This window comes from Saccopteryx leptura, chromosome 1, assembly GCF_036850995.1.
Source record: "Saccopteryx leptura isolate mSacLep1 chromosome 1, mSacLep1_pri_phased_curated, whole genome shotgun sequence".
Classification (NCBI taxonomy): domain Eukaryota; kingdom Metazoa; phylum Chordata; class Mammalia; order Chiroptera; family Emballonuridae; genus Saccopteryx; species Saccopteryx leptura.
The window spans coordinates 97,960,508-97,988,112 of record NC_089503.1 but is presented as its reverse complement, the minus strand read 5'-3'; the positions used below and the strand labels follow the sequence as shown (position 1 = coordinate 97,988,112).

Sequence of the window (27,605 nt, the reverse complement as noted above, 5' to 3'; positions counted from 1 at the left end):
TACTGTCTTAACTATTAGGTGAATCTGACAGCAGATGCTGCTGTCTTATCAAGGATGGAACAGGCAGGCCTGATTTTTAGTGTCAAGAAGGAACAACAGTTAGGAAAAATCCTGATAAAACACCGTAGGTTCAACTGGTTGAGACTTCAGTTTCTCATATTCTAAGATCACTGGCAGAAATGGAAAATCTGAACCGTACTAAGAAGTAAAAGATAAAAACAAAGGAGACAGCCTAACTGGTGGTGGTGCAGTAGACAGAGCATCGACCTGTGACGCCGAGGTCCCAGATTCAAAACTCCAAGTTCACCGGCTTGTCAGTTTGAGTGCAGGGTCGCTGGTTTGAGCAAGGGGTCACTGGCTTGGCTGGAGCCGGCAGGTCAAGGCACATACTATGAGAAAGCAATCAGTGAACAACTAAAGTCCGAGAACTCTCCCTTCCTGTCTCTCTCTTGCTAAACAAAACAGCAAAGGAGACAAATCCCCGAATGCCCCAGAGGTAAACTCTTTAAGGGGTTAGATCTGAGAATGTATTGAAAAAAGTACTTTAGAGAGCAAAACCTTTAATGTAAAGGCAGCTGTTTCTGGGTGTTGGGGGGGGGGCAAGTTGTGATCTTTTATTTATCAAGGAGCAAGCTTTGATCACTCCAGATCCAAATATAGCCATGCTGCTTTAAGAGCACACTTTGCTCTATTCAGCCTCTACTGAAGTCTTTTTAGTTCATTATAGGTCACACTACAGGAACCAAAGTGTGTCAACAGTGCCCATAACAGCAATTAAAAAGTAGTCCATTTAAAGAAATGTCTATTAGATATGCTAATTTCCTTAGGTGTGAAGACAGTGCTGAGGTTAAATGTCCCTGTTCTCTGGAGATGCATGCTGAGATATTTAGAAATAGTGTTATGACACGTGGCCCTAAATGTTTTGCTCAAAAGAATAAAAAATATATAAACAAGTGTGACATTTAAAATATCTACAAATATGTTTTTCACTGAATTCAGATGACTATAGTGTTCAAACTACTATCTTTTTGTGACAGAGACAGAGAGAGGGACAGATAGGGACAGACAGACAGGAAGGGAGAGAGATGAGAAACATCAATTCTTCATTGCAGCACCTTAGCTGTTCATTGATTGCTTTCTCATATGTGCCTTGACCTAGGGGGCTACAGCAGACCAAGTGACCCCTTGCTCAAGCCAGTGACTTTAGGTTCAAGCTGGTGAGCTGTGCTCAAACCAGATGAGCCCGTGCTCGAGCTGGCGACCTCACGGTTTCAAACCTGGGTCCTCCATGTCCCAGTTTGACACTCTATCCACTGTGCCACTGCCTGGTCAGGCTCATTAATTAATTAATTTTATAGAATAATTAAAATTAAAAAGTGGGTAATTTCTTTCCAGAACTTAAAATTTACAATCTGGTTAAAGCAGTAAAATATCTGGCCACTAATATACTAAGAGCTTTTCCGGGGTTCAAACCCTCCCAAATCAAGATTCCATTACGTGCCAATGTATTTCTCAAAGCTATTATTTATTCTGTACAAGGTTCCACTGTACATTAGATGTTCTTCTACTCTTGCTTACACAGTAAACAAGTGTACACCAGCCCTTTGGCTCAGGTTCACAGGTCTTCCCTGGAGAAGGGTGTCAGGCCAGTTAGAATTGGGGTTTCTTCCTCTGATGCTTCTTTCTGGGAGCACTGGAGAGCTCCAGGCTCCGAGGGGCACAGGCCAGGCCAGCTGAGTGGGTACAAAGAACTCCATGCAGAGCTCCCTGCCATATGCTGAACAGCTTTACTCCCTGGGACAGCACAGAAGTTTGCCCAACTACTTAGGGCAAAATTGTGCCCATGGAAAGAATCATAGGGCTCAGGCAAGATGTCTCAAAACACTCAGCTCCAGCTCCCAGGGTAGGACTGAAGACTAATGCCAGGGGGAGCTGAGGGGCAGCATGGGCTTCCCTGAGAAACTCGGTCCAGGAGGCTCTGAGAAGGGGGGCTGGGAAGGAGGAGTAGGGGAGAAAAAGCGTGTTAAGAGGGAATAAATTAAAGGTGAGAGAAGCTCTAGAGATAAGGAGCTTGTGCTATCCTTCAAACAGCTGGGGAGCAAACCAGGGGCAATTAGAGGAGTGGGCAGGAAGAACTTCGTACACTGTATCATAGGAAATATCCTTTTACCGACTCTCTTTTTCATCTCACTGCAATGCAAACAAGCCAGGGGCAAAGGGCACGGCCCCTATCCCTCCCAGCCAGTCTGAGCATGGCATGGGGAAAAGGGAAGTGGCTGAGGGATATTTCAGGGAGGAACAGTTACCCCCTGGTCCCCAATGCTATAAGGCACAATTCTTAGAGGCAATTAGATTCCATCCAAAACATTAAAACCTCCCCCCACAAAACCCTAAAGAACAAAAAACCAAAACTCGTTAGATCCCAGGTGTACAGTGGCTGTGCTTTGGGCCTGGACAGTACCTACCTAGCACCACTGGGGCCTAGCACTAGAAAAGTTGAATTTAAAGAATTAAAAAAAAAAACCAAAAAATGAAAAACAAACCAAAAAACACCCCAAAACTGACTAGCACAACATCCCAGCTGTGAAGAAGTGTGAAGAGCATCTATAGTCTGAAATTTTTAGTTAAGGTAAATAAAAAAAAAATTGGGCTTTTAAAAGCCAAAAACAGCTTTTTTCAAAGATGTCCCTGGGTCTGTCCCCCTGGAGTTAGCAGCTTGAAGAGGGCTCTTGGCTCATGGGTGTTTTTCTTGCTTCCAGACCAGTGAGCAGAGGGTCCAGATGAAAGCTGGGCGCTTGCAGGCAGTGATCCTCCCGGCAGGCTCCAGAGGGCGCTGTCCTCTCCAGACGAGCGGGCAGCGAGCCGCACAGGATCTTCTCCCCACACTGACTGTTGTTTATTACACTCAGGAAAAAACCAAAAGCTTAAAAATGAAAACAAGAGACGCCAACGGGGCACTGTGCTGGCTTCGGTCTCCGTGTCCTGTTGATTTTCCCTGCCAGGTGTGGCTCAGGAGCACCTGGCTCCCAGCTCCACACCCTGCCCAGGCTACAGCAACTCCTGCTGGGCAGCTTTAGTTTATTTTTCTCATTTGTCTGGGTTTTTTGTTGTTTTTTTTTTTAAAAAAAAAACTTTGGGTGTGGGGCCACCACGGGGAAGAGAAAAAGGGCTGCTTCTTGCTGCTACATACGGGAGGGCGGACTGGCCAATTCGTAGAAGAGCAAATAGGCATCGCTGGTGCGCACTTGGCTGGAGGACATGGGTGTGACACTGTGGAGAGAGCAGGGAAAGTCAGAGCCCCAGTGAGGGGCCGTGAGGACAGAGCTGAGTGGTCGAGGGACAGAGGGCCGGTCTCTGACCTCTCTGGTGTATACCCAGGGCCAACCTCTTTTGATGTCTTCTAGAGATTCTTCACAGGGACAGCAGACTATACATGTTACATGGCCCTCTGGCTCTGACCTTCGCTGTCAAGTCAAGGTGGAAGCCATACAGATAGGTAAGGAACAGGGGTCTGAAAGGGGGCCTGTCTGAGAAGTCGGTCTCACCTGGAGTCATTGAAGGTGTGCCATTCGCCTGTTGCCGGACTCCGGCAGTAGGCTGTATAGTGGCCGCCCATGGTGGTTCCAGAGTGATTGGACACAGCATATAGGTTGTAAACAGCATGGTCTGTGGAGGAAACATAGGGTTTCAGGACCTCCCGCTCCTGCCTCTATCCCCAGTGTTCAAAACTCACTCCTCAGCAGCTCCCCTCCATCTCGTGTCCTCCCGTCTGTGTCTCAGACGCTGGCACCCTGCATCCTCTCTTCCTGCTGAAAAGTACTCACTGGTGTTTTCTGAAGCAAACTCTCTCAAGTCCAGATCTCTTAGTGGGAAGTTCACAAATGTTGTGAGCTTGCTGGTTCGTATCCTGGATTCGGAGAACCGCTTCAGATCTGGTATTGATGGGCGTCAAGGGTGGCAAAGACAGAGTCAAAGTAAAAGGGACTAGGTCCTAAAGGGCGGGTACCCCTCAGTAACAGGAGAGTAGACGAGAAAGGCTATCAAGTCCACTTTTCTCCTAGTCTGTCGGCTTTCACCTCAGCCCCTGTCATCAGTCTCTCTCTGAAGTCAAGTTTCTGCCTCGATTGATCTTAAGGATACGAAGCACCAAGATCTTTGGGAACCTCTGGATAGAGAACTTCTTTATACACCTTTTTCTGGCTCGGCAGCGACAGCACGTCTAAAAGACATGACAGACAGGACCAGAGAGGACTGTTTGAATCCAGTAGCTGGTGACAGCGTCTTCCCAGAGGGGTCTCTGGGAAACTGCTCTTATGGAAGGGTGACTTACAGGCTTTTCGTCACCATCAAGCACATCTTCCTTGGTGAAGAGCCTCATGCAGTCCATTAAAGTCACCTCAGGATAACCTCGCTGGCAGAGAAAAAAGTAAAGGTCAGAGGTCAACACACCAAGGAATTAGAGTGGAGTTTCAGAAGTGCGGCCACAGGGGTGCATACCTTAGTGATGGGCAGTGAGAGGTCCCAGAAGGGATCAAAGACTGTAGAACAGTAACCACAATCAGTGCACGTCAGGGAGCTCTTCAGCTGCCCAACAAAGAGATCTGGGGTAGAGAAGGATGCATGCCACTTAAACACAAGGAAGTGAGCCTGTGGCCTTTCTCACTGTTTCTGCCTCAGTTTGTTGGGCGCTGGACAGAAGAAAGGTGGCCTGGGAGAATGACTCTTACGGTTTTTCATGCTTTGCTCCAGCAAAATCACATAACAGAAAAATCAGGCATTCCCCTTTTCATACACTTACCCCCAATCCGACTGTCTTCCCGTTCTAGATATTTCCTCCACATCTGTCGCCCTTTCTCATCATCACTAGGAACCAGAGAGAGGAAGCCAAATTGGGTTAGAGTTCAAACCATGGTAAGTTTAAGGGTCTATCAATCTAAATCCTTAATGTTCAAAATTCTCATATCTTTATCCCTGAAGAAGTAGGTAAAAAAACTCAAGTTCACAAAGTTTTGCTTCCACAGGCTTCTCCTCTTACTTACGGAAGGTGATCGAGGTTCTCAGGATTGGCCTTGGGCCTCACTGTTACGCGGTTCACCTCATTGTGGAGCCCGTCCAGAAGAAAGCGCAGGAACTCTTGAGCATCCTGCTGACTGAACCCAAAGAGAAGAGAGTGAGCAAGCCCTCCTGTCCCAAGAAACTGCTGTTGCTGCCACTCACCCTGCCCTTACTTATAGCCGACGAAGCGCGGTGCGTATCTCTGGATCTGGGTCTTGAACTCAGATGGGCTCACCACATCATTGAGAGATGAAGTCCATATGGACTGGATTAGTTTTGCAAACTCTATTAAAAGGAGAGGGTGGAAGGTAGAGGACAGGTGAGACATTTTCCATAAGCAACTTCAAAACCTGAATCTCCCCAAAAAGTGGCTAAAAAAGGAAAAACAGGAATGGTACATGTGAGGGGGAAGTAGGACCAGGTCCGCAGAGAGGTTCCTCACCTTCCATGAGGGCCCTGTGTGCACTGCTGCTGTGGCTGAGATCCCGCAGGTAGAGCCTCTGGAGGCAGTAATCCCTCAGCTCCCGGGTGTTGCTCAGGCACTGCAGAATGGAGTTCATGAAGCACTGCAGGAAGTGATCCAGACAGTCAGTGGGGAAGAGAGACCCTGCCTGGACTCTCTATTTACTCAGGATCAGAGGCCCTCAGATTCCTTTACCCTGCAAGTCAGTCCTCCCTCAGCCTCAAGCTCCTTTCCTTGTAAGTGAAAGGGTCAGAAGTGAGGCAAATTCCCACTGTGGCACAAGTGACATAATTAGTTATTTACTACAGAGACATATAAAAGGGCATGGGTGAGCTGGACAGAGGTTGGTGGGAAGTGACAGATGTCCTTGAGGAGAAAGATCCAGGAAAGCAGTAGGCTGACAGGTAAAAGGGCAACTCCCCTTTAGTAGTGCTTTCTGCATGGGGCAGGGAGTCAGCTGGAGCCAGGAGACTGTCCCAGCTGGGAGAGGAGGGGTTGGCCTCTGGAAAGAAGTAGGTTGGGAAGAACTCACCGTGTTCCCAAGGTTTCGAAGGCCGGCCAGACCCTGGGCACTCTTAGAATTCTGTAAGCAAAGGACACAGGGCATATGAGGTTGAAGGCAAAGACGCTGGGCCCATGCTAGGCTCACTCATGTGACTCTCCCCCAGCTGGAGCCATGAGCACCAGGCCACGCGTGTTATGCTCTCTTCAACTTTAGTTTACATACCTTGTAGGAAAGAGGATTGAGAAATGTCTGTCATTTCCACTACACAACAAAAATATTCTTCAGGATTTTGCTTTCTTTTATTGACTATGTATATATTTCCCATCTTTAAAAATTTTTTTTTTTTTTTTGACAGAGACAGAGAGAGGGACAGACAGGGACAGATAGGCAGGAAGGGAGAGAGATAAGAAGCATCAATTCTTTGTTGTGACACCTTAGTTGTTCATTGATTGCTTTCTCATATGTGCCTTGACCGTGGGGCTACAGCAGACCGAGTGACCCCTTGCTCAAGCCAGCGACCTTGGATCCAAGCTGGTGAGCCTTGCTCAAACCAGATAAGCCTGCGCTCAAGCTGGCGACCTCGGAGTCTCGAACCTGGGTCCTCTGCATCCCAGTCTGATGCCCTATCCACTGCGCCACCACCTGGTCAGGATATTTCCCCCACCTTTATATTACTCTGCTATCTTGGGGACTGGAGATTGAACTAGAGACTAGGATGTCATACATTTGGGAACATATTTGATTCCTGGCTACTAGAAATTTCAGGTACCAAATCCAGACACTATCTCAAGCATTTGTACACCTAGATGTCCAATATGTAAGGCAGTCATAATAGGCACTTCAAAGAAGTCTTGAAAAGTTCAATGACAAAAACATCTTAACTGTGTTTAGATCTTTGGGGAAGAGTGTATAGGGGGACACCTTAAGTCAGCCTGCCATTATGAATGGCCAGAGATAGCTGGAATTCTTTCCAGGTGAGCTCAGCTCCTGAGGGCTGATTAAAGCCTGGCAGAAGCCTCCCTGCCTGGCTCAAGTTTCAACATTCTGACTGGCCACTGGCTGGTAATTCTTGTGATAGCAGATTATGGCCAGCAGAGGTAATCAGCTGGCTAAAGGTGCCACTCTTGTTCTGGTCCCTACTGTGGAGGCTGGTAAGGGGGTTGGAGAGAGAACAGGTGCTAGGTGGGGAATTCTGAGCATGGTTTGTCCAGGTCAGTGGCTAATTCTGGCCCTACCTCCAAGGAAGCAGAAAACCCGTAGGCTCAGAGTGTTAAAGAAGCCATCTGTAGATGAGCCTGCCACCCCCTCTCAGGGAGGGGGCCTGGGAGCAGGCAGCTCTGGAGCAACACTGCTGGAGAATGTTCAACCAGCGCAACCCTGATCAGAACAGGAGCCTGAAATAACTCAGCTAAAATTACTCATTCCCTGTGCTGACAGTCTCTAAGGCTGTCAGCAGCTCAAAGCCCATAAAGTTGTCAACTCAAGGGGCGTGAGGAGGGGAGAGGCAGGATGAAGGAGGACTTTTCTCAGGAATGGACATGCTGATCCATCCCACAATTAGGAGAATCCCTCCTCTCCAGTGGTCAGGTCTAATACTAACAGGTAGGGAAGGAAATATATCCAGAAGAAAGACTTGGTTCCTACTGGCAGCTAGAGAGAAAAGCATGTTGGCAGCAGGTGGGTGTAAGCATCCTTGAGGAAGTCTGAAGTATATGGCCCCAAACATAAAATTTAAATCTTACCTTTTTTTTTTTTTTTTTTTAACAGAGAGAGAGAGTCAGAGAGAGGGATAGATAGGGACAGACAGACAGGAACGGAGAGAGATGAGAAGCATCAATCATCAGTTTTTCATGGCAACACCTTAGTTAAGTTCATTGATTGCTTTCTCCTGTGTGCCTTGACTGTGGGCTTTCAGCAGACCGAGTAACCCCTTGCTTGAGCCAGTGACCTTGGGTCCAAGCTGGTGAGCTTTTGCTCAAACCAGATGAGCCTGCGCTCAAGCTGGCGACCTCGGAGTCTTGAACCTGGGTCCTTCAGCATCCTAGTCTGACGCTCTATTCACTGCACCACTGCCTGGTCAGGCAAATCTTACATTTTTGACAGTCTAAACTCTGATGTTCCAGTAAGAGGGCCAAAACAGAAAGAATCCCCTGGACAAAGACCTTATCAGCCCTGGAGAAGGCCTCCCTTGGGGCCCAACAAAAACATTGCAGAAGTTTGTATGCTGTACATTTGGAGCTAAACATCAAATCCTGCCCACAACACTATTCCCACCCTTACACCTATTTCTGGCAGTGCTTTATTAGGTCTTACCCCTATGCCTCAGCCAGCATCTGTTTAAAGAGGCTGGAGAAGCAAAGCATTCTACCACTGGTGACCATGTCAATGTCCACCAATGTAGTCCCTCGGATGAGAAAGTCATCACTCAGCTCCAGTAAGGGTGGGGCAATGGGAAACTGGAGGTGTCTTTCTCCTGAGGCATTCTGTGGTATTGACACTTCAACTCTGACCCAGCAGAGTAAGGGTCAAAAAGAACCTGTCATCACTTCCAGTTAATATTCTTGAGATCTCACCTTACTAATGGCCTGGTGGGTGAGAGGTTCCTTTAAGGCTTTGCTAGGACCCTTCGTTTTTTTTGGGGGGGGGTAGGGGATAGTGTCATGCCATGGTCTAAAATTTCCTGAGCTCAAAACCACATGCCAATTTCTAAGCACTGTGTGTTGAAGGGGGTTGGTAACAGGAGTCAGGGGTGGGAGCAGAGGGGAGAGCAGGTCTGTTATATACCCAGCCAGATATTCTTCTGACATGAATAGGCAATCAGGAGCTCCAGGGAAAGTCAGCACTTTCCATTCCAGAGAGGAACAAAATGTCCCAGGAGTGACCTTTCTTATGGGGAAAACAATCCTACCTCAGGGCTGACAGGGAGAAGCTAGAAATGGAGAAACTGGGAGAGACCCCTCTCACAGCCAGGAGAGAAGGAAATGACTCCAGCTGGTGGTATGCTGGAACTCATGTGCAGAGTTGAGAAAGTCTGGATCAGGAACTTCTTACTATTAGCCATCAGCAAACCTAATTTTGACTTAGCTCCAGAAAGGAGATGCTACCTACACAGTCAGCAAACAGATCTGAGTCACCTTCCAATGAAGGGGGGGGGGGGCGCTCAGGAGTAGCCCACTCTGGGTTAATGCAGAGGAAACATCTGGGTATATGGGCCGTATAAGAAAGGTGGATTGGGATTTATGTCTTCACATTCAGGATTCCAGTAAAGGGCTTTCCTGCGTACTTCACCTGTGCCATGAGGGTGAGCCATGAGTCCTGCCTGCAGCCAAGGAGTCTGGTGTGGCCCTGGCAGGAGCAGTGCATGCCTTGCTCACTCGGAGCTGGGGCCTGTTACATAAGATCTGTCAAGCTCTGGCCCCTTCCTCCTTCCCCAAGTGGGCAGTACCCGGCTTTTAGCCCTAGCATTACTCTAGGTGGCTACTTCATTTGAAGGATCCAGTGCCCAATTTAGCAAAACTGGGGAGCCTTGGAAAGAAAAGGGAAGTTGACCTTTTTCACTGGTCCACAACTCCTCTGCCCTCCGTCGAGTCAAAGGATCCCTGTTACCAACCCTTTGGGAGGATGCCCTTTGGGGTCAGTGGGGGTGGGGAGGCAGCCCCCTTCTGACTAGCTTTTCTTGCTGGGCTTAGAGTCGCAGCGCAGAGTCCAGCGTGTTGCCTGTTCCCTCACATGCCGAGAACTAGTCAAGGTTACGCTTTACTACACCTGTCCTGATAGGTGCCAGGAATAAAGAGCCCAAGTACTACCTGGTGCCAAGGTTACGAAGGCGGAGGGGTTGGGAGACTCGGGGGGACCCGAAGGCCGGGACCCCAGGAAGGAAAAGGGGCTGCGAATAAGAGTGAGATCACCTGGGGTGGGGGCATTCCTTGCCAGGAGACCCTAGAAAAGGAGAAGGGGAGGCCGAGAAGAATCCGTCCCCGGTCAAGGGCGCGCGGCGGACTCGGGGCAGGGAGAGGCGGGCAACCCGGGGAGGAGGCGGAACCCCAGGCCCTCCACGTGGGGGTCCCAGAAAGGAGCCCTGCGTACCTTGGCTTTGTTGAGCAGGAGCCCCACGAAGGTGGAGAGCAGCAGGGAAGGGGAGAGAGGGGAGCGCGGCCGCAGCTCCTTGGCGAGGGCGGAAAAGGGGGTGGCGGGGCCCTCCTCGAGCAGGGTCACGGTGTAAGAGGTGCGCATGCTGGGGGGCGAGCGACGGCCTCCGCCCCACGCCCAACGTAGGCCGAAGGGGCTCGGGGGAGCACCGCGCGGTCTCACAGCCCGGACGCGGAGCCGGGAGCCGCCGCAGGACACGGTCCGCCGCGCCCGTCGGTAACCGCTCCGGGACCAACCGCGCGCCCCTCCGCCTCACCTTCCGGCGCGCGCCGCCAACCGCCCCGGCACCCGGCTCCGCGCCCCGGCGGCTGACGGTTCCCGGCGCCTCGGGCTCGCTACGTCAGCGCCGGGCGGAGCGGCCCCGCCCCTCCTTCGCCCGCGGACCGCAGCGAGGCCGCCGCGCCGCCCGCGCCTCCCACGGCCTGCGTCCGCCTTGCCGCGGAGCCCCGCAGCCCCCGGGGAGGACCGGAAGGGGCTGGGACTCGGGAAAGTTGTCTTGGAGGCCGGTAGAGGACACGTCCCCAAGACCGAGTATCAGCTGGGTGAGCCTCCCCCACGGCGGCATACAGCTCCTCAGCTGGCGGGGGTGGTGGCGCTGCAGGTCACTGTGACAACCCGACGAAGGCTCGGTGTTCTCTTCGGGGGAAAGTGCACGTGCACGCAAACGTTTGTAGGGGCACTCAGGCACAGCACCAGTCTGCGAGGGGCCGTGAGCCCAGGTCAAGGAGATAGATTGCCAAGGCTTACAGACTGACACCCCTGCCCCCTCCAGACCTAGCTTGGCCCATGACTGAGGGAGGCAGTGCTCATATTTTATAAGGTGCACTAGGTCACTGTCCTTTTTGGCCCCAGGTAAGAACTTTTTCTGGCCTCTTTTACCCAATTAATTCCATCTCACACAGAATCTTAACTTTTGTTTTTTTGGAGGTGAGGGTAAAGTAACACAATGGTGGTGAAATGGTGCTCAGCTGTTGTGGGGTGACTGTACAACTCTGACCCTAAGGGCAGCAGTGCTTGGAGATCAGAGGTCGTTGCGTTTTATTTGGTGCTCCACCCCCTCACCTATCAGGGGCCAACACAAAATCTGCATAGAGAAAGCATCTTGCCTGGGAGCTTGCTATTTTTAGCCAATATTTTTAGCGTTTATAAATAGTCTGATAGGCAGCAGTGTGAGCTGTTACTCATCTGTGGCTGCCTTCTGTTCCCACATGCACATCCCCGCATGTGCATGTACTCTGCACACATGACTACAGCCACACCGGGAATGTACTCAGGACACACATGTGGTTGTGCCCTAGGCCACCCACTAAACAGCAATTTCCTGCTAATGAGAGGGGAGCACACCTGGTTGCCCCCATGTGTTCCAGCAGTGGCGGTGGGAGGAGTGGTCAGGAGGCAGAGCTGCAGGACCTTCTACTTGGTGATAAAGGAGGGTGCTAATGTTGGGAGGGTTGATCTCCACAGTCACTGTCCTCGTGACCAAACCTGGCCTCTGGACAAAACACAATAGCATTTTTCTGCATGTACCCTTCTAACCACAGTCCTACACTATCTGTAGCAATGCTTGCATTTTGTCACATCACTCTTTTTCCTGGAAACATCTAGAACACCTGACTCTTGCATCTAGTCCAGAAGCCTCAGGTAGCCTTGTCTGAAAGGTTGTCTATCGGCTCCTTCCACTGTCACCAACCTCTCTCTTTTCTGATCCCTGCCAACCAACTTGCTCTTATTTCTCTGCTTCACACTTGCCTTCTTTCACTTAAACTGCCACCAATCAAGTGTTTGCTAAATGCCAGGCACTGGCTAAGTGCTTTAAATAAATTACTCCAATTAACTTCCATAATAACACAAGTAGCACAGTAACTATTACCTCTATTTTATAGATGAAGAACCTTGAGCCCCGGGAGTTCAAATGACTTGCCAGAACTGCAAAGCTAATAAATTGACAATGTGGACTGAGACCTATCCTACAGCAAAACTCCTGCTTTTAACAACCAGAGGTTTTGGCATGTGCTTCCTGGTCTCTGCTAATTACCTCCATAATGCTTTGTTTTCCACAAAGCTAGCTCTAAACATCCTATTACAGCATATGCCCAGTCTGCTAACAGTTTCCACTGTATACATTTATCTTAATATATTTATCTTTGTTTTATAAGTATCTCTAAGGCTTCTTTAAATGGTCTTACATTGTGTGTTGATTGTGCCATCACACTGAAAACTCCTCAGGGATAGGGTTGTGTTTTCTTAATAAATGGTGTTGATCTCATCTCTGGACGGGGCCAAACCAAACTCTGCAAGGCATCCTGGAAGTCCCACTGGGCCTCAAAGGGTGGGGTGAGTCTGGGTTTGCATGCTGAAGTAGGGTGCTGCAGGATGCAGTATCCAACAGGCGTTTACCCACTGGAGTATCTGGCCTGTTCCCCTATGACTGAAACCAGCTATGGGAGTACTCCTACCCTAGGACATCATAGCATTCTCTCAGCATGCTTCTTTCCTCTTCCCTGGGGTACAGAAGGTTCTGGGTATTGTTGGGAGCTCTGGGGCCCAAGGCGGGGAAGCTCTTACATGGGAGCTCTTTGAGAAGTCCGGGAGGAGGGGATAGAATTCTCACAGAGTCATCTTGTCAAGCAGGTCTGCACAACCAACAAAGAATTGTGGCTTATTTCTCAACTAGCCAAGCCCTTGTGAGAACCTTTCTCTTCAGAGCCATTTCTTGAAGTGGAATGGGTAAAGGATTTATAGTTGGCCTCCTATATCGGAGGGCTTCACATCCACAGATTCAATTAACCTCAAATTAAAAATATTTTTTAAATGCCAGAAAGCTTTGGCCCTGGCCAGTTGGCTCAGTGGTAGAGCATTGGCCCTGTGTCTGGATGTCCTGGGTTCAATTCCTGGTCAGGGCACACAGGAGAAGTGACCATCTGCTTTTCCAGCCCTCCCTCCTTCTCTTTCATGCTCTCTCTTTCCCTCTCTCTCTCACTCTCTCTCTTTCCCTCTCCTGCAGCCATGGCTTGATTGGTTCCAGCGAGTTGGCCCCAAGTGCTGAGGATAGCTCTGAGGTTTCCACCTCAGGGGCTAAAAATAGCTTAGTTGTCAAGCAACGGAGCAATGGCCCCAGATGGGCAGAGCATCAGCCCCATAGAGGGCTTGCCCCATGGATCCAGGTCAGGGCACATGCATATGCAGGAGTCTGTCTTTTTGCCTTCCCTCCTCTCAATTAAAATAAATAAATAAATAAATTAAATGCCAGAAAGTTTCAAAAAGTAAAACTTGAATTTGCCAGGTGCAGAGCACTCTGCTGAACCCATGCAAATGACGTAATATGTAGGCATACCCTGCTGTAGCCCAAATGCAAATATTAGGTTATGTGCAAATACCGTGCCGTTTTATATAAAGGACTGAGCTTCAGTGGATTTTGGTATCTATGGTGATGGTGATGGGGGGGAGGGTGGTCCTGGAACAAATCCCCAGCAGATACTGAAGGGTCACTGTAGTCTCCTGGGATCTGAATCTGGCTTTGCCTTTGTGACTCTCTGACTCAGATATACTGACTTGACCTAAGGTTCATTCTTATAGCCTGAAACTGTCACTTCTTAGAGCCTGTGCTTGGCCTGCCTCCCCTGTGGGATAATTAATTTTCTTCCCCTCAAATCCTTCCTGGCATGGATAGAGTATAAACAGAGTCTGAGTTAGCTCTGTGATGGCAATTCTGAGTGTCCTGCTTCCTCAGATCTTAGCAGACAGCTTGGTCCAGGGTTAGAGACACTGCTCAGGCCCAAGCAAATGCCTTAAGCCTCAAATTAATATCAGGAGTCCTGCACACAGCTGCTTTTATCACTGCAAAGGGACAGACTGGTGGCCTGACTGACTGGTTGAACTGGTAGGGGTTCAGAGTCCTTGGGGCGTGGGCTTTCAGCCCACACATGCCCTTGGGGAGGGAAGGCCAGGAGGAATCTCTGTTTCTCTGTATCATTCATACCCCAGGACGCCAAAAGCTCTACTCCTTTGAGCCTCAGGGCAGTGTGGCCTGAGCCAGCTGGATTTTAGAAGGCCACTCACTTCCCTCTCTTGCTTATACCTCTGTGCAGGGTGCCAGGTTCACTTATCCTTTGAGGTAAGAGGGTGTAGAGGGCTACGGGTACAGCTCTGGGCCCTGAACATGATGTTCATCTCTATAACCAATGGTCAGTGGAACTGCTCCTCCAGGGGCAGGGAACATTTGCCAGGCTTGGATTTACTTCTGCTTTGCTGAGATCCACCCCAGCTCCACATTAACTCATGAAGATATCCTGGGGTGGGGGTGGAGGAGGAGGCAGGGAGGATGGTGCTGGGCACTGAGTGAGAAACAGCCTGGACAAGGCAGCAGCAAGGCCACCAGCCAGGTCACAGCCCACAGGCAGTCTTCAAGGAACGGAGACAGGAGTGTGTTGCTGACTCTAACCACAAACCTCAAACTGACTGCCCTTTCTTTCTCAGCAGTTTGTACCCGTCCTGGCTATGGGTCCCCATCTGGCTTAAGATCTCCTCTGAGTGACCTCCCCATGCTGTCAACACAGATAGAAACTCTGAGGAAGCTCAGCCTCCTCAGTGTGGCTGCCTGGGTGGGACAGGCCCCAGGGTCTCAGGCAGCCAAGTTGGACAAACAAAACCTCGGGGATGCAGCTCTGTGTGGCTGGGTACACAGTGAGAAGTCAAGGGACGAGAGTAAGGCCACACTTCTCACTTAGGAGCGCTAGGGCAACCCCTGCCATCCCAAACTTGTTCTCTTTGGAGCACCCCCCACTCACTGCATGGCAGCAGTCAAGTCCAAAGTCCCGCTCAAGACAAAAATCACATGACCTCAGTTTATATAATCTCCCTGTCACTGAACAAGAGATGAGTTAGCCCCAGGGGCAAGTAGGACCCAGTTAACCATAGGACCCAGATACCTTAGGTTCCCAGACCTTTTGCTCCTAGCCACAGGTCCCAGAGCAGAGGGCAGAGGTGTGGAGGAGACTGCTTGGGGAGAATAGGCTGGGCTGGGCTCTGAGTCTCGTCCTTGGCTCTGCATCTGAACAGCAGGTGCCTGGCCTGGGGACTGCTCTGGAGGGTGGGGCCAACCCGCGGCTCTTCTTGCGGATAGGAGAGGGCAGCCTGGGCAGAGGAGGGAGAAGGCAGGGCTGGTGCTGGCAGGCTGAATGCCAGGGCTGGAGGGAGCAGCTGCAGGGGGTGGAGTGGAAGAGGATTAGGATGGATTGTAGGGGTTAAATCGCAGTCCTGGCAGGGCTCAGTGGGAACAGCTTGTCCTTAGGCCCACAGAACAGGAGAGGTGGGGCGGAAGGGGGGCATAACCAGGTTGGGTGCTAGGGTTTTTGGTCCTCTGCAAGGCCAACGTACCTGGCTTGGAGTTCCCGCTGGGGGGAGTGAAAGCTTTTTTCCCTCCTTAAATATCAGTTTTAAACCATCACATCCTTCTCCTCCAATGTGTCTGCATTTTAAATGGAAGGTAGAGCCCGGGGCAGCCCTCGTTATCCTAGGCTGAGCCACACTCCTATGGACTGGCATTCTGTTGGTGCCTAGGCAAGCATGGGGCACTACTCAGAACTCATGCACCCCCCGCCAGTTCTTTACTGTGCTCAGCTGAGTCTATGATATTCCAAGTTCACGTTGGCTACTACTGTGAATGAAGGGAACAAGTCTGGTTAGAAAGGTTCGACCTTGGTTGGGACCTGCTATTGCCCCCCCCCCCCAATGTCAACTGTATTTCAAGTCAGCCCCAGGGGTCTCAGAGGAGTCAGAGCAGGCTGGATCCTGCCACAGGGTGCACTTTCAAGCCTTTGTTCCTCCCAAGGCTGCTCCCCTCCCCACTCTAGTCAGCTGCCAGGTGCCCGGGTTCTGTCACTTTTCCCCCCTTAAGTTTGTAGGGACTCTTCCATAGCATTGCATCGGCTTCAGACTCCTCCACAGGCACTGCTTGCTTTCAGCCTCATGACATCGCTGTGCAGTGGGCAGGGCAGGCGTGGCCATTCCCTTTTATGGGTGAGGGAAAAGACCTCAGATAGGAGGTGTCCAAAGTAAAGAGGCCAACTCTTCCTTCCCTCAGTCACAGCCCAGCCCAGGCTCAGAGGCCTCTCCCTTTCCACTACCTGTGACCCTTGAAAACAAGAAGGGCTGCCTCCTATTGCACCTATTTTAAGAACTTATTTCCCCAATTGAATGTGAATGCACTGAGGTCAGGGACCAGGCTCACATATATCTTGCCCCCTGGAAGGGTGTAAGAAGGGTGAACATTGAGCACCTACTATGTGCCAGGCCCTTTTACGTATAACCACGGTTCCTCGTGATAATCCATTAGTGGGACCTCTGATCAGTTGTTTTACAGAGGAACCAGGTTCAGAAGGTAAGGAATTTCTCAGAGGTTACCCTGCTAGTCAACTGAGCACCCGTAAATGAATGAATGAATGAGAAGATAAGATCACTAAATGCAGACATGAGAAGAAATTCGAGCTGGTTTTAGAAAGAAGTGGTCCAGGCCCCATGAGCAGGGTTGTTCTCATCTCAGCAAAATACAGTCAGCTCCAGAAAGTGAGGATGAGTGTGGTGAGGACAGTGGATGCGGTTAAATCAGGGTCTTACACTGTTGAGCCCTTGGGAGCTTTTCCTGGGTAACAATATCTTTTTTAGCATGAGCTCAGAATGGAACACTAACTCAGCTGTAGGGCATTTTTAGCCTTACCTAAGTGTGTTGTGAATTGTTTCTGGAAGGGAATGTTAAGGTGGCTAAGTGTTCCCCAGGACAATGTGTTACTTTCCTGAAGTCCTCTCTAAAAACTCCTCTCACCCTGGCCCTGGGGGTGAAGGATGGGGCCTGGATGTCCACTTGGGATGGGGGGCAGGGCAGCTGACACCAGGGAGGTTTGGGATATGCCTGTGTGGGAAGGGGACAGAGTCCCAGTGGAATCTGTCCCCTCAGGAAAGGAGGAGACCCTACTATCTCATCATTGGTGCTAAGAGTGGGTCTGTGCTTTATCTGTGAGGAGGAGGTTTCCAAGCCTCAGGGTACTTAAAGATGACTTGAAGAGCTTGTGAAAAGGTAGTTCCCAGGCACTACCTCTAGAGAGTTTGATTCAGGGTATCTGGGTGGGGCCCAGGGCCCTGAATTATTAAGCTCTGCAGGTGCTTCTGATGTAGGAAGTCTGCAGACCCCACTTTGAGGACATTGCATACCATAAAGAACCCTTCTCTTTAGTAAAGTTGGGGGAAGACCCTCAGGAGCCTCTAGGACCTAACCCCTCCACTGAGAGCCATTTTCTAATTGCCCCTGAGATGAGCAGCACCAGACATGCCTACGTGGGTCATGCTCTGACCCAAGCACACGCTCCTCTGAGAGCACATCTGTCTCCCAGGCCAGCTCTGTTCCCATTCCTTTCCTAGACTAGCCCTCCAATTTAGCCAACCCTGCCCTGTTAGGCACCAGCTTTTGTATCTCCCAGGGCACTTCACAGATGGCCTGCCAAGGCCAAGACTCTCCAAGCAATATCAAAATTGTCCTCTCTAGACCTTGAGTTATTCCAAGCTCCAAGGTCTCTGACCAGAAGCCCCACCCCAGTCCTTCACTCCTGCTCCATTTACCTGGACAAGCCCATTCAGCAGCATTTCTTGTGATGCAGCTATTGTTTTAAAAATGTACATATCCCAGGAGTAGGGGAAGTGTACCTAAAGTGAAGGAGACACAACCCCTAACTCTTCTGCCCACGTGCTAGCCTGTCCATCATACCCACCCACTCACCCATCCTGCCATCCGCTCACCTACCCACTCACCCTCTGTACATGCAGTCAGCAGGCCAGCTGAGTTCTGTGCTGCTCTAGGTACAAGGCGAGGGATCTAGAGTTAGCATTTCTTTCTCATCCTTGGAGCACTTACCACCTAATGGGTTACCAACAACTACAGAGAAGACAATGTAGTCTGTGCCCTGAAGGAGGTGTGTTCAGTGATTATATGTGAGTGAGACTATGCCAGCCTTTGCTCAGTCTCCAGCAGAGCCTCCTCCCTCATTGCAGCCCAGGATGACTGGAATATAGAGATATTAGGTTGTCTAACACCCTAGACAAATATTTCTGCAAAGACACATGCCAGAAACTACTGTCCAGGCACCGTGGTTCTGAGCCAGCCAGTGTCAATCAGTGGGGAGTCCCTCCTCCCCAGTGGCTAAGCTCAAATGCTAAGCGGGTTCTCCAGACTGAGAAATGAAAGCCTGAGCAGGAGAGGAGTACAACCAGAGCATGGAGGCCTCTCTTACCACAGGGAACACCGGTGGTCTGGGGACCTCAGCATCCAGTCCAGGATGGGGCAGGGCCTGCATGAGACCCTGGCATGTTGGGTAGAAAAGTAGAGCATAAGAATTGCAGTGCATCTGGGGGTATCTGGGCATTTCTGGGAGCACTGCTGGACCATCGTCGGGCACACAGGACCTGAAGTGGGTTTCCTAGGGAGAGTGGGAAAGTCTCTGAGCAGGCCAGTGAGCCATCAGGGCACCAGATATGCCTAGATGACTTCCCTGGCTTGTCCCCACTAGGGCTGCAGGAGCAGCCACTGTGATGTTTGAGAAGAAAACCTCTGCCTTCGATCATCTATAGAGTTGGGAATCTTTCCTTCAACCTGGCTCTTCTACATCAGTGGCTGCCTCCCCAGCCCATCACCGGGTCCCCGAGGGGCAAACTCACCATGGTGTCTCGCCCTGGGGAGCTGGAGCGGCTGGGCCCAGGGGCCTGGCCCTTACCCTTCTCCCACAGAGTGTAACGGCCACTGGGTCGGTAGGTGGGGCTGAGGACTTCAGGGACTCGTGAGGGAGGGGCTTGGACAGGCACCTGAGGTGTGCTGCCCTTGCGACCATAGTTGTCCAGGTAGTTGGCCAGGTACTCGGAGCGGCTGGCTGCCTGGCAGAGTCCCGGCAGGACACACAGCTCCTTGCGTGTGCGGGCCAGCACAGGGCTGCGGCCCAGGTTCCCAGGGTCTATCCGGTAGCTATCTGAGGTCCGCAGGCTGGAGAAATCCCTGGCCAGATCTAACTGACTGTTCGACTTCTTCTGGGTCAGGGTTACCCCCTGGTTGCGGGTATTCATGGGCAGGTAGCTGAGAGAGCTGCTGGTTATTCCATAAGGGAATCCACTGCCCCCGCTGAGTCCACTCCCTGAAGGCCGCTCCGGGCGTTCAGTGCCCAGACTCTGGCTCTCTGCCTTCTTACTACCCCCGATGATGTCTGATCTCAGCAGGGGGTGGCCCCTGTCATAGTCCAGGATGGAGGAGGGGCCATAGGTACTGGGACGGGTGAGAAAGCTGGTTGGGGGGCCTGGTTTGAAACCAAGCCTCTCCTTCTCCAGGAAGGAGGCAGCTAGGTTGGCTCCATAGGAAGAAGGACTGTAGGTGCCATAGCCTGATTTGGCGTAAGGGGCATCTGTGTAGCGGGCCGATTCTGTGTAGCGCTTCAGGGTGGAGGAGAGCTGGGACATCCTTCAGGGCTGCACTCAGTGGGGACTGGGAGCCTCATGGGCTGAAAGACAAGGAAAGCAGTTGTCAGAGGGCCCTGCCAGGTGTCAGGCTCCCACTGTACCTGCTCTCCATCCCCAGCTGGCCAGAGCCTTAGATCTCAACCAGGGGCCACCCAGTCCATTTCCACAAGAGGCTGGCCTGCTGCTGAAAAACATGCCTGTGCGTGTGTGTACACACACATGCACGCAAGTCTGCATGCACCCCTGCACTCACACCTCAGGGAGAGTACAGCAGTGGCTGGCTTTTTATAAACCACACAGGGCAATTAGTCTCAGCACATCCTGGCCCCTGAGTGCTCCCTTCAGTAACCCAAACATGCGAGCAGGAACTGCCCCCACCTCTGCAGCCCTCCAAAACCACACCCAGTGTTCCAACCCAGATCCCATCAGCTTCCTCTCCTCAGCTTCTGCAGAAACTCCCCAGCTGGAGGGATGTCACTGCCCTCAGCCTTTGGACTAAGAGCACTGGACAGTTCAAGAGTTAAGACCGATTCCCTCCCTTCTGACTTATGGGATGAGCAGGAGTCTTTTTGGATTCATAGACTGCGCTAGAATGGCTGGGGGATCATTTGGTCAGATTCCTGGTGAGGAAAGAGGCTCATGAGAGGAAGTAATGGGGCCTGGGAAGAGGTGGAGGTTAGTGAGCATGTGGCAGAGAGGGGACTTGACCTTGGTCTCCAGACTCCATCCCAGAGTTCTTCCCTGGACACGATCAGCAGCTGTGGTGGGGGAATCCTTGTATGGTAGAACCCACCCTCTTCACTGAAACTAAGTCTTCTAAGTGGAATTACGCACTGTGGCCTTCCAGGAGTTCCCCTGCCGGTATCCCTCCCCAGCTCTTCATGGTGATAATGACATACACTGGGGCCCCCTAGAGGTTAAAATCCCACACTGCAGGCAGCACTCGTACCCACCCCAACTCCTTACAGCTGAGGTAGATCTGGTGAAAGAACGCAGAATCACTGAGTTAAGGAGGTTTGAGGGCCCCAGAAGTCATCCATTTTAACCTGTCTGGTGTACAGATGGGAAAGCAACACTGATTTGCCCAAGGTCACACACAGCAGAGGCAGGACTGGAAGCCAGGTCTTCAGAACTCCAGCCCAGGGCTCCTTACACTTGACCTGGATTCACCCTTCCCCATCAGAGTTAGGCTCACTTGGAGACCTGCAGAGCCCTTTCATCACCATAAAAGTTCAGGCTTTATCTACAGTGCTGCTGGAGGGCAAGAGAGGAGCAAGTAGAACCAGGCCCCTTTCCTGAGGGCCATCAGGGGTTCTGGAGGGGATGGGGGGCAGGGCCACCCGAGACTCTCGGAGCACTGTGTGCAGGGGCTGGTTTTGACTTGCCCTGTGACTAACTGGCTGGGTGGTTTTGCCCTAGTCATTTAACCTCTCCAAGCCCCAATTTTCTCGCCTGTCAAGTGAATATAACATCATCATCATGATTCCTACCTCACAGGGTTGTTGGGAGGAAGAAATGAGATAATAACATGTGAAAGCCTCAACAATGACAGTGGTTATTATCTCCTCCCCCAGCCCCTGCCAGGCAGCCTGATGGGCTCCTCCCTTTGTAGTCCTGTAATAAATAATGTCAGGGCTGGCTATTTCCTGGCACTGGTGTCTTCTTACCTCAGCCCTGAGCACCAAGGTTTCCCCCTGCAGTGCCCAGTGAAAGGAACTGATGAGCGGGCAGTGGCAACAAGCTAGCTGTTTAGCAGTCAGTGTTTAGCAGTCCATAGCCAGCTCTGGCTGGCAGGCCAGCCCATTTGGGCAGAGACGAGCTGAGGGCTTGGCAGGGAGCACCAGAAACTCAGTCCATGAGAGGCTCGGAATAGTTGTGGGGGTAGATCAGCAGGTGGCCACTTCCATACAGGCCCTCGAACAAAACTTTTAAGCCCCTGCCAGAGCCCTCCAGCAATTCTGGTCCACATTTATTGTGTATCCTTTCCCCACCTGGCCCGGGGACCCCCTATTTCATGTACACTCCCTTGCCCATTGCGCTCCCACCTCCAGCACAACTTTCACCCCTTTCTGGGAAAGGTAATTGTAGAAACACCTTATTCAGGGTTGGAGGAAACCACAAACTAACTGTCCTCCCATTTGCTTAACTTTCTGGACTGCAGAGAAGGAAGAGAGTGAAGGGTGAGGGAGGCCAAGGGGAGAGACAGAGGTACAGAGCTGGGGCTGGGTCCAGTCCTGCTCTGTTTCACTATTGATGAGAGCTCCATCAATAATTCAAAGTCAAAGAAACTGCAGGTCTCAGGAGCCGGGCTCTGGGACACCTAGCAGCCAATCAGATATGACCCAGCCTCTCCCAGGGCATGAGTTCATGCCTCCCTTCCAGGCTGTCGCTCTCCCTCCCCCACACCAAGGCGACCAGGGAATTGGTATTCTGCAGGCAGTGCTCGCAGCTCATGACCTCTCCTGGCCCTACTGATGATGCAGAAGTGCTGGGGCCATTCTGGACAGGGACAGACAGCTCTGGGACAGCTGATAGCCCTGGGAAGGGATGGGAGCTGGAGGGAGGGCCATGCCTTCTGGCCCACAGAGTCCCAGGAGGGTTCCTAAATCCCTGCTTTTCTGTCCATTCCAATCTGGCAGGCAACTGATAGACCTCCTTACTCTCGGCAGGAGCCTGGGGAGGTGAGGGGGCAGCCCCCTGGAAGCTGCCTCTCAGCACTGGCTTACAGGTCCTATGTCTGGAGACCCTCTAACCCCTGCCCTGTTTCACTCTTAAGAAAGGTGCCAGTAACTTTTCAGGAGAGCAGACAGCTTGAGTTGGCACCCCTTGGTATTACCTGGTGGGGCTGACCCTGGAGGCTGCAGAACACACCATGGGTGGGAAAACCGGCCAGGGCCCTGACAGTATCCTTGCTGCACAAGACGGGAACAGGACTGGCAGTTACATGGCGACAAGTCTCCTGGTTGCCACAGGAACAGCCTGAACTGAATGGCTCTTTCATGGGGCAGTGGGAGGCAAGCCCATTGGCTGAGACACCCCCCACCCCTCCCTGCTCAGCGTGGGGCCCCTGCTGCCTGGCTCCTTCCCTGTTTACCCGGAGCTGGCAAGTGCGGCGGGCGGGCGTGTGGCTCCAGGTGGTGCCTCCTCAGGTGCAGGCCACTTCGGACAGCAGAGTTGGTGCACCTGCCGAGCTCCTTCTCTGTGCCATCTTCACAGAGGTGCCTCCACTCTCCCCTCCTCTACTAGAGTTGCCCCTCACTTTGTTCAGTTTTCCCCCTTTGGGAGGGGCAGCAGCATTCCTCTGCACAGAGCATTCAGTTTCCTGATAGGACATGTGAACCAAGTACCATCACGCTGGCTGACAGGTATTGAACACTTCTGGACCAGGTACCATGCTGAGTACTTCACATGCAGCCTGAACTCCAACACTCAGAGAGCCCTTGCCACGTGCCTGGTGCTCTTCTAAGCACGCTTCATACAGTGTCCCCAACCCTTACTGCAGTTTTAAGCTTTAATTCTTTTGGAAGAATAAATGCCTCAAACTTAAAAACACCGTTTGAAGGTTTAATTTATTGCATTAAATTGAAATTAAAATTATTTTTATCCAAACTTTAAAAGAATAGACAAGAAATTTATATAATGAAGCACTCAAATGAAGCATTTAGTGTTCATATTTCTGAAGTAATTAAAGCTTAAAACTTCACTAAGACTTCTGGGATGCCGTGATTAACTCAATTAATCCTCACAACTGCTCAGAGTAGTAGGTGCTATTAATATGCCCATTTGGCTCTGGCTAGACAGCTCGGTAGGTTAGAGTGTCATCCCAGTATGCAAAGGTTGCAGGTTCGATCCCCGGTCAGGGCACATATAGGAACAGACCATGCTTCTGTCTCTCTTCCTCTCTCTTTCCCTTCCTCTCTCTCTCTCTTAAAAAAATTTTAAATTAAAAAATATAAAATAAAAGCACTTTAAAAAATGCCTATTTGCAGATGGAAGGTCACATTGGGGAGAGTGGCAGAGCTGGGCTGGGACCTGTGTTCTGTCCTCTGACAGCCACCCTGAACTTGGCCCCCCACTTCACACTGCCCTGGCCTCTCCTTGAGCTGGCACAAGGTTGGGCAGCTGGGATTTAGGTCGGGGGCGTCCAGGCATCACTGTCTAGGCAACAACATGGCGGGGACAGACTCCTATAGGAGCAGCCCTTAGGAATTTGCACGGCAGGGGAATGAAAGTGAAGTCAGGTGCAACCTTACCCCCAGTACAGTATTGATCAATGGCAAGATGGTCCAGAAGGCCTCTATTTCACTTGCATTGCCAAATTCCTGCACGCCCCCTGGCACGAGGGTCTAGCCCCTGCCAGTGCCCTGGGCTCAAGGCCTGATTTGGACATGCACCTCAGCCTCCTACCCTTGCTGCTGCTCAGCCCACTTACCAAGGTACCCAAGCTAGGTGAAGCAGAGATTAAAATGAAACCTATCCCCCAGGGGCAGCCAATGCAATCAGCCACTGTCATTTCCTGTTGCTCACGTGAAAGGCTCCCGAACCTGCCCAGCCAGCAGAGGACTTGCTCCCAAGGAATCCCAGGCACTCCTGGCATCCGGGCTAGGGGATGGGTAATGCCCCACATCCCAGCAGCCTTCCTGGCCCCTCCCTGCCCAGATTTGCCCTGCTTTCTGGGGTGAAGGCATGCCAGCTTCTGTGGCCTTGTCATTGCGTGGATAGAAAGCCCCTAGCTGGGTTTCAGAGGCATGCCTGAACAGGGTTCAGTCTTGTGCCTCCTGCTTGGGTGTCCAGGACAGGTGAGTGAAGAGAACCAGCTAGTACTGCCAGGTGATTGGGAACCTTCACAGTGTTGGAGGCAGAGCTTCCCACAGCCTCTTGTGAAGGAATGTGGCACCGCTGAAGTGCTGACCTGGAGGGCAAAGTGGGCTGAGAGGGGCCCTGTCTCCCCTCACCTATGCACTCTGACCCTCACTTTTAGCTGGGATGTCCTGGCAGGTGTGGAGGATGCAGGGAGAGTGGAGGGTTGGGGTGGGGATATTTGAGCGCACATCATCCTGGAGCCCTGTCTGCTCCTTTCAGGCCCCCAGGAGCCTCAACCTGCCTCTCCCTCACAGCCTGGTCTCTGAAAGTTTAGCAGCCAGTGATCGACCAGTTTAGTGCCTAATTGTCTTACATGCCTTAACAGGGGGTCCTATAAGGGAATTTGGGTCTATTTCTGTCTCTTTTGCTCCCAGTAGTTACTCAACAGGCTGGGAGAGGGGCGGGAGAAGAGGTAAAGAGATTGGAGATTAGAGCAAGAATCCTGACTGGTTGAAAAAAGTGGGTGGGCCCAGGGTAGTGTTTCTATTGGATGATTCTTTGATTTGGAGTTGGGAGGGGGTAGACATCTCTACACTTTCAAGAAAAGGCAACGGAAATGGGCCCCCAGGTTGTATTGCATTCCTTACACCCCCTTTCCAGCCACCTCTGTTCAGGCACTCTCCTGCCTCCTCCCTAGAGGACAGCAGCTTTCTCTCTCCAGGACTTCATCCTTCCTCTGTCCTTGACGTCCAGCTTTCAGTCTTACCCATAGCACCCACTAGGCCTGGTGGGGCAGTCTCTCAAATGTTGCCCCAAACAGTCCAGGGCCCTCTGTGCAGCGTCCCTGTGAAACTCAGATATTAAAGGGGCAGCTACTAACCTGTGTTGGGGGGCAATGAACAGGATCTGGGGGCTTCTTCCCCAGCTGGGCCAGGAGCACACGCAGTGGAGAGCCCGGAGGCTGGAGTATGACTTTGGGTTGGGTAATCCGGTGTTCAGGTTACTGGCTGATAAATATAGTATCTTATCTGACCTCACAGAGATGGCTAGCTAGCTCAACTCACTTGCATTCCAAGTCCAGGGAGAATTAAAGGGGCAGCGACAGGCCCTCCTTTAAGGAGCTGCCCTGATGGGCTGGTGCCAGGCAAGGAGATACAAAAGGACTCTGAATGGGGAACATTTTGAGGTGGAACAGAGCGGGGATTCAAGGTGAAACAACTGGACAGAGAGTAGTAGATGGGGGATGGAATGAGGCAAAATATGGAGAAGGAGGTGTCAGTCACAGAATTAGAGAAGAGGAAGAAGCCACAGCGCTAGTTCAACTCCTTTAAAGATGGAGAAGGCCTCAAGGCAGACAGCAGCTTGCTCAGGGGCACACAGATAGTGAGAGGCAGAAGAAACTGGCTCTCAGATTTTCAGTCCAGATTCTTTTATCATGGACTTTCAGGTCTGGGCTTATATTCCAGTTCTTTCTCTTTTATTGTCTCTGAAACAGCGGGCAAGTCACTTAAGCTGCCTGAACCTTAGTGCCATAACTCACAGTTGGGAGAGTTAAATATTTGTCAATTTCCTGGCACATAGTACGAGTTTAATAAATATTAATTATTATATTGAATACTTCAAATTATTATTATAATTAGCGTAGTATTTTAGCAGCACCTCCCAGGTGAAACTTCCTAGGGAGAAGAGGGCCTCTGTGTTGCCCTTGGAGGGCCCTGTTCTAATGCCAGAGAACAGCTCCATGCTTTTCTAAGCTGGTCTGTGTCCTGTAACTGGCAAGGGTAAATGGGGCTTGCTCTGTTCCTAGCTGTCCAGCCCACCCAATTGAGAAGGACCGGGCCCATTTGGGCTTCATCCTTTGCCTAGAATAATATAGCAAGTACAAATTCTCCCAGGCTACTAGGAGAAAACCCAGCTGCTCTGGGTGGCTCCACTCTATCTGTGGGAGCGCTCAGTATTTCAAGCCACAGAACTGGGCTGGGCAGGGTCACAGGAGGAAGGAGCAGGTTTCTTAACCTCTCAGTTGGTGCTCTTGTTGGCTCTCAGTCTGTTTCTTAGTGGCTCTTTCTGAGGACTGAGAGTCCCCAGGACTGTGCCTCCACCCTGTCTCAGCAGAAGCTACTGACTCAACTCGGGTCCTGATGATGCACTTCAGAGGACGCCCTTGTCCCAGCCCTCATGCTAGGCTCTATGATTACTCCAGTGTGGTATGCATCACCGCATCAAAGGAGTAGGGGATGCCCCAACTCCAACTCAACCAGCTCTCCTTTCCTCCACTTTTTATGGGGTCCAACTTGGGGGACCTTCTCCTGCCCAGGCCTGGGGAGGTGAGTATAATCACAATCTCCAACTCAGCCCCATTCTAGAAGCAGCCAGGTCGGGAAGTAGATGTTCAGTCCTCAGAGAACAGCTAGAATATGTTGGCCAGGGCTTCTCTTGGCTAAGTTGTCTTGGAGCACCCCTCCCTCACCTTTTGGTTTGGGATTGGTAAGAATTTCAAAGATGCCTTTATCTGGTTGAGATTGGTGGAAAAATCTCCCCTTCCAATTAACTGCTGCTGTCCTGCCACCCCCACTCCCTTTGGCAGACTAAGAGAGGGAGTCCCCTGCCCCACCCCGGGAGCTTTAGGAGGGTGCAAGTGAGATGCATGTACACGTGAGGAAGGGACTGTCAGTGTCAAGGCGGCACTCTCAGGCCACATACCACGCAGGGCACAGAGACCTGGACCTACCAAAGCAGCATTTCCTTAGAACACATTGATCAGTACACAGATGGCTCTTCCTGGCACCCTGGGCTGTCAGCTGGCATATCACACACACACACCCCCCACCCCCCCTGGCATCCGCAGCTGGAGCTCCTCCGCGGAGCTGGCACTCGCCCTACATTTCTAGTGCCCATTCTGCCCAGGCTGTCTCTGACACCTTACTTTTTGAGCTTCAAAAGCACTGACCTCCGCATCCCTCCTCCCCAGCCTCCGACAGGTGGTAAGTACCTGCTTTTTCTCCGAGGTTGGACGAGTGGAGCTGGGTACAAGCATGGAACTACGGGTGAGTCCCGGCCGGTATTAGCGCGGCACAGCAGTGAGCAGCAGCTGACGCAGAGGGCTCGCTGGCTCCGGCTCCAGTCTGCCTCTCCTCCACC

General features: G+C 51.5%; 1 protein-coding gene across 6 annotated transcripts; it reads right to left on the bottom strand.

The window, feature by feature from the left end:
* Positions 1-1,506: 1,506 nt before the first annotated feature.
* On the bottom strand, positions 1,507-27,605 carry USP2 (ubiquitin specific peptidase 2). Of its 6 annotated transcripts, none has more exons than XM_066371670.1 (14): positions 27,457-27,605; positions 18,876-19,702; positions 18,452-18,637; positions 6,051-6,101; positions 5,498-5,621; positions 5,229-5,340; positions 5,040-5,150; positions 4,799-4,863; positions 4,498-4,601; positions 4,331-4,411; positions 4,141-4,219; positions 3,825-3,932; positions 3,546-3,666; positions 1,507-3,270 (listed from the first exon to the last, which is right to left on the bottom strand). In XM_066371670.1, exons 2-14 carry the CDS (start codon positions 19,659-19,661, stop codon positions 3,183-3,185), a joined length of 2,016 nt encoding a protein of 671 aa, XP_066227767.1. In that variant the 5' UTR covers positions 19,662-19,702; positions 27,457-27,605; the 3' UTR covers positions 1,507-3,182. The 6 variants fall into 6 exon arrangements, with proteins under 6 accessions (XP_066227767.1, XP_066227766.1, XP_066227768.1 ...); XM_066371669.1 differs by lacking the exon at positions 27,457-27,605 and adding an exon at positions 25,345-25,437; XM_066371671.1 differs by lacking the exons at positions 18,452-18,637; positions 27,457-27,605 and adding an exon at positions 25,345-25,437.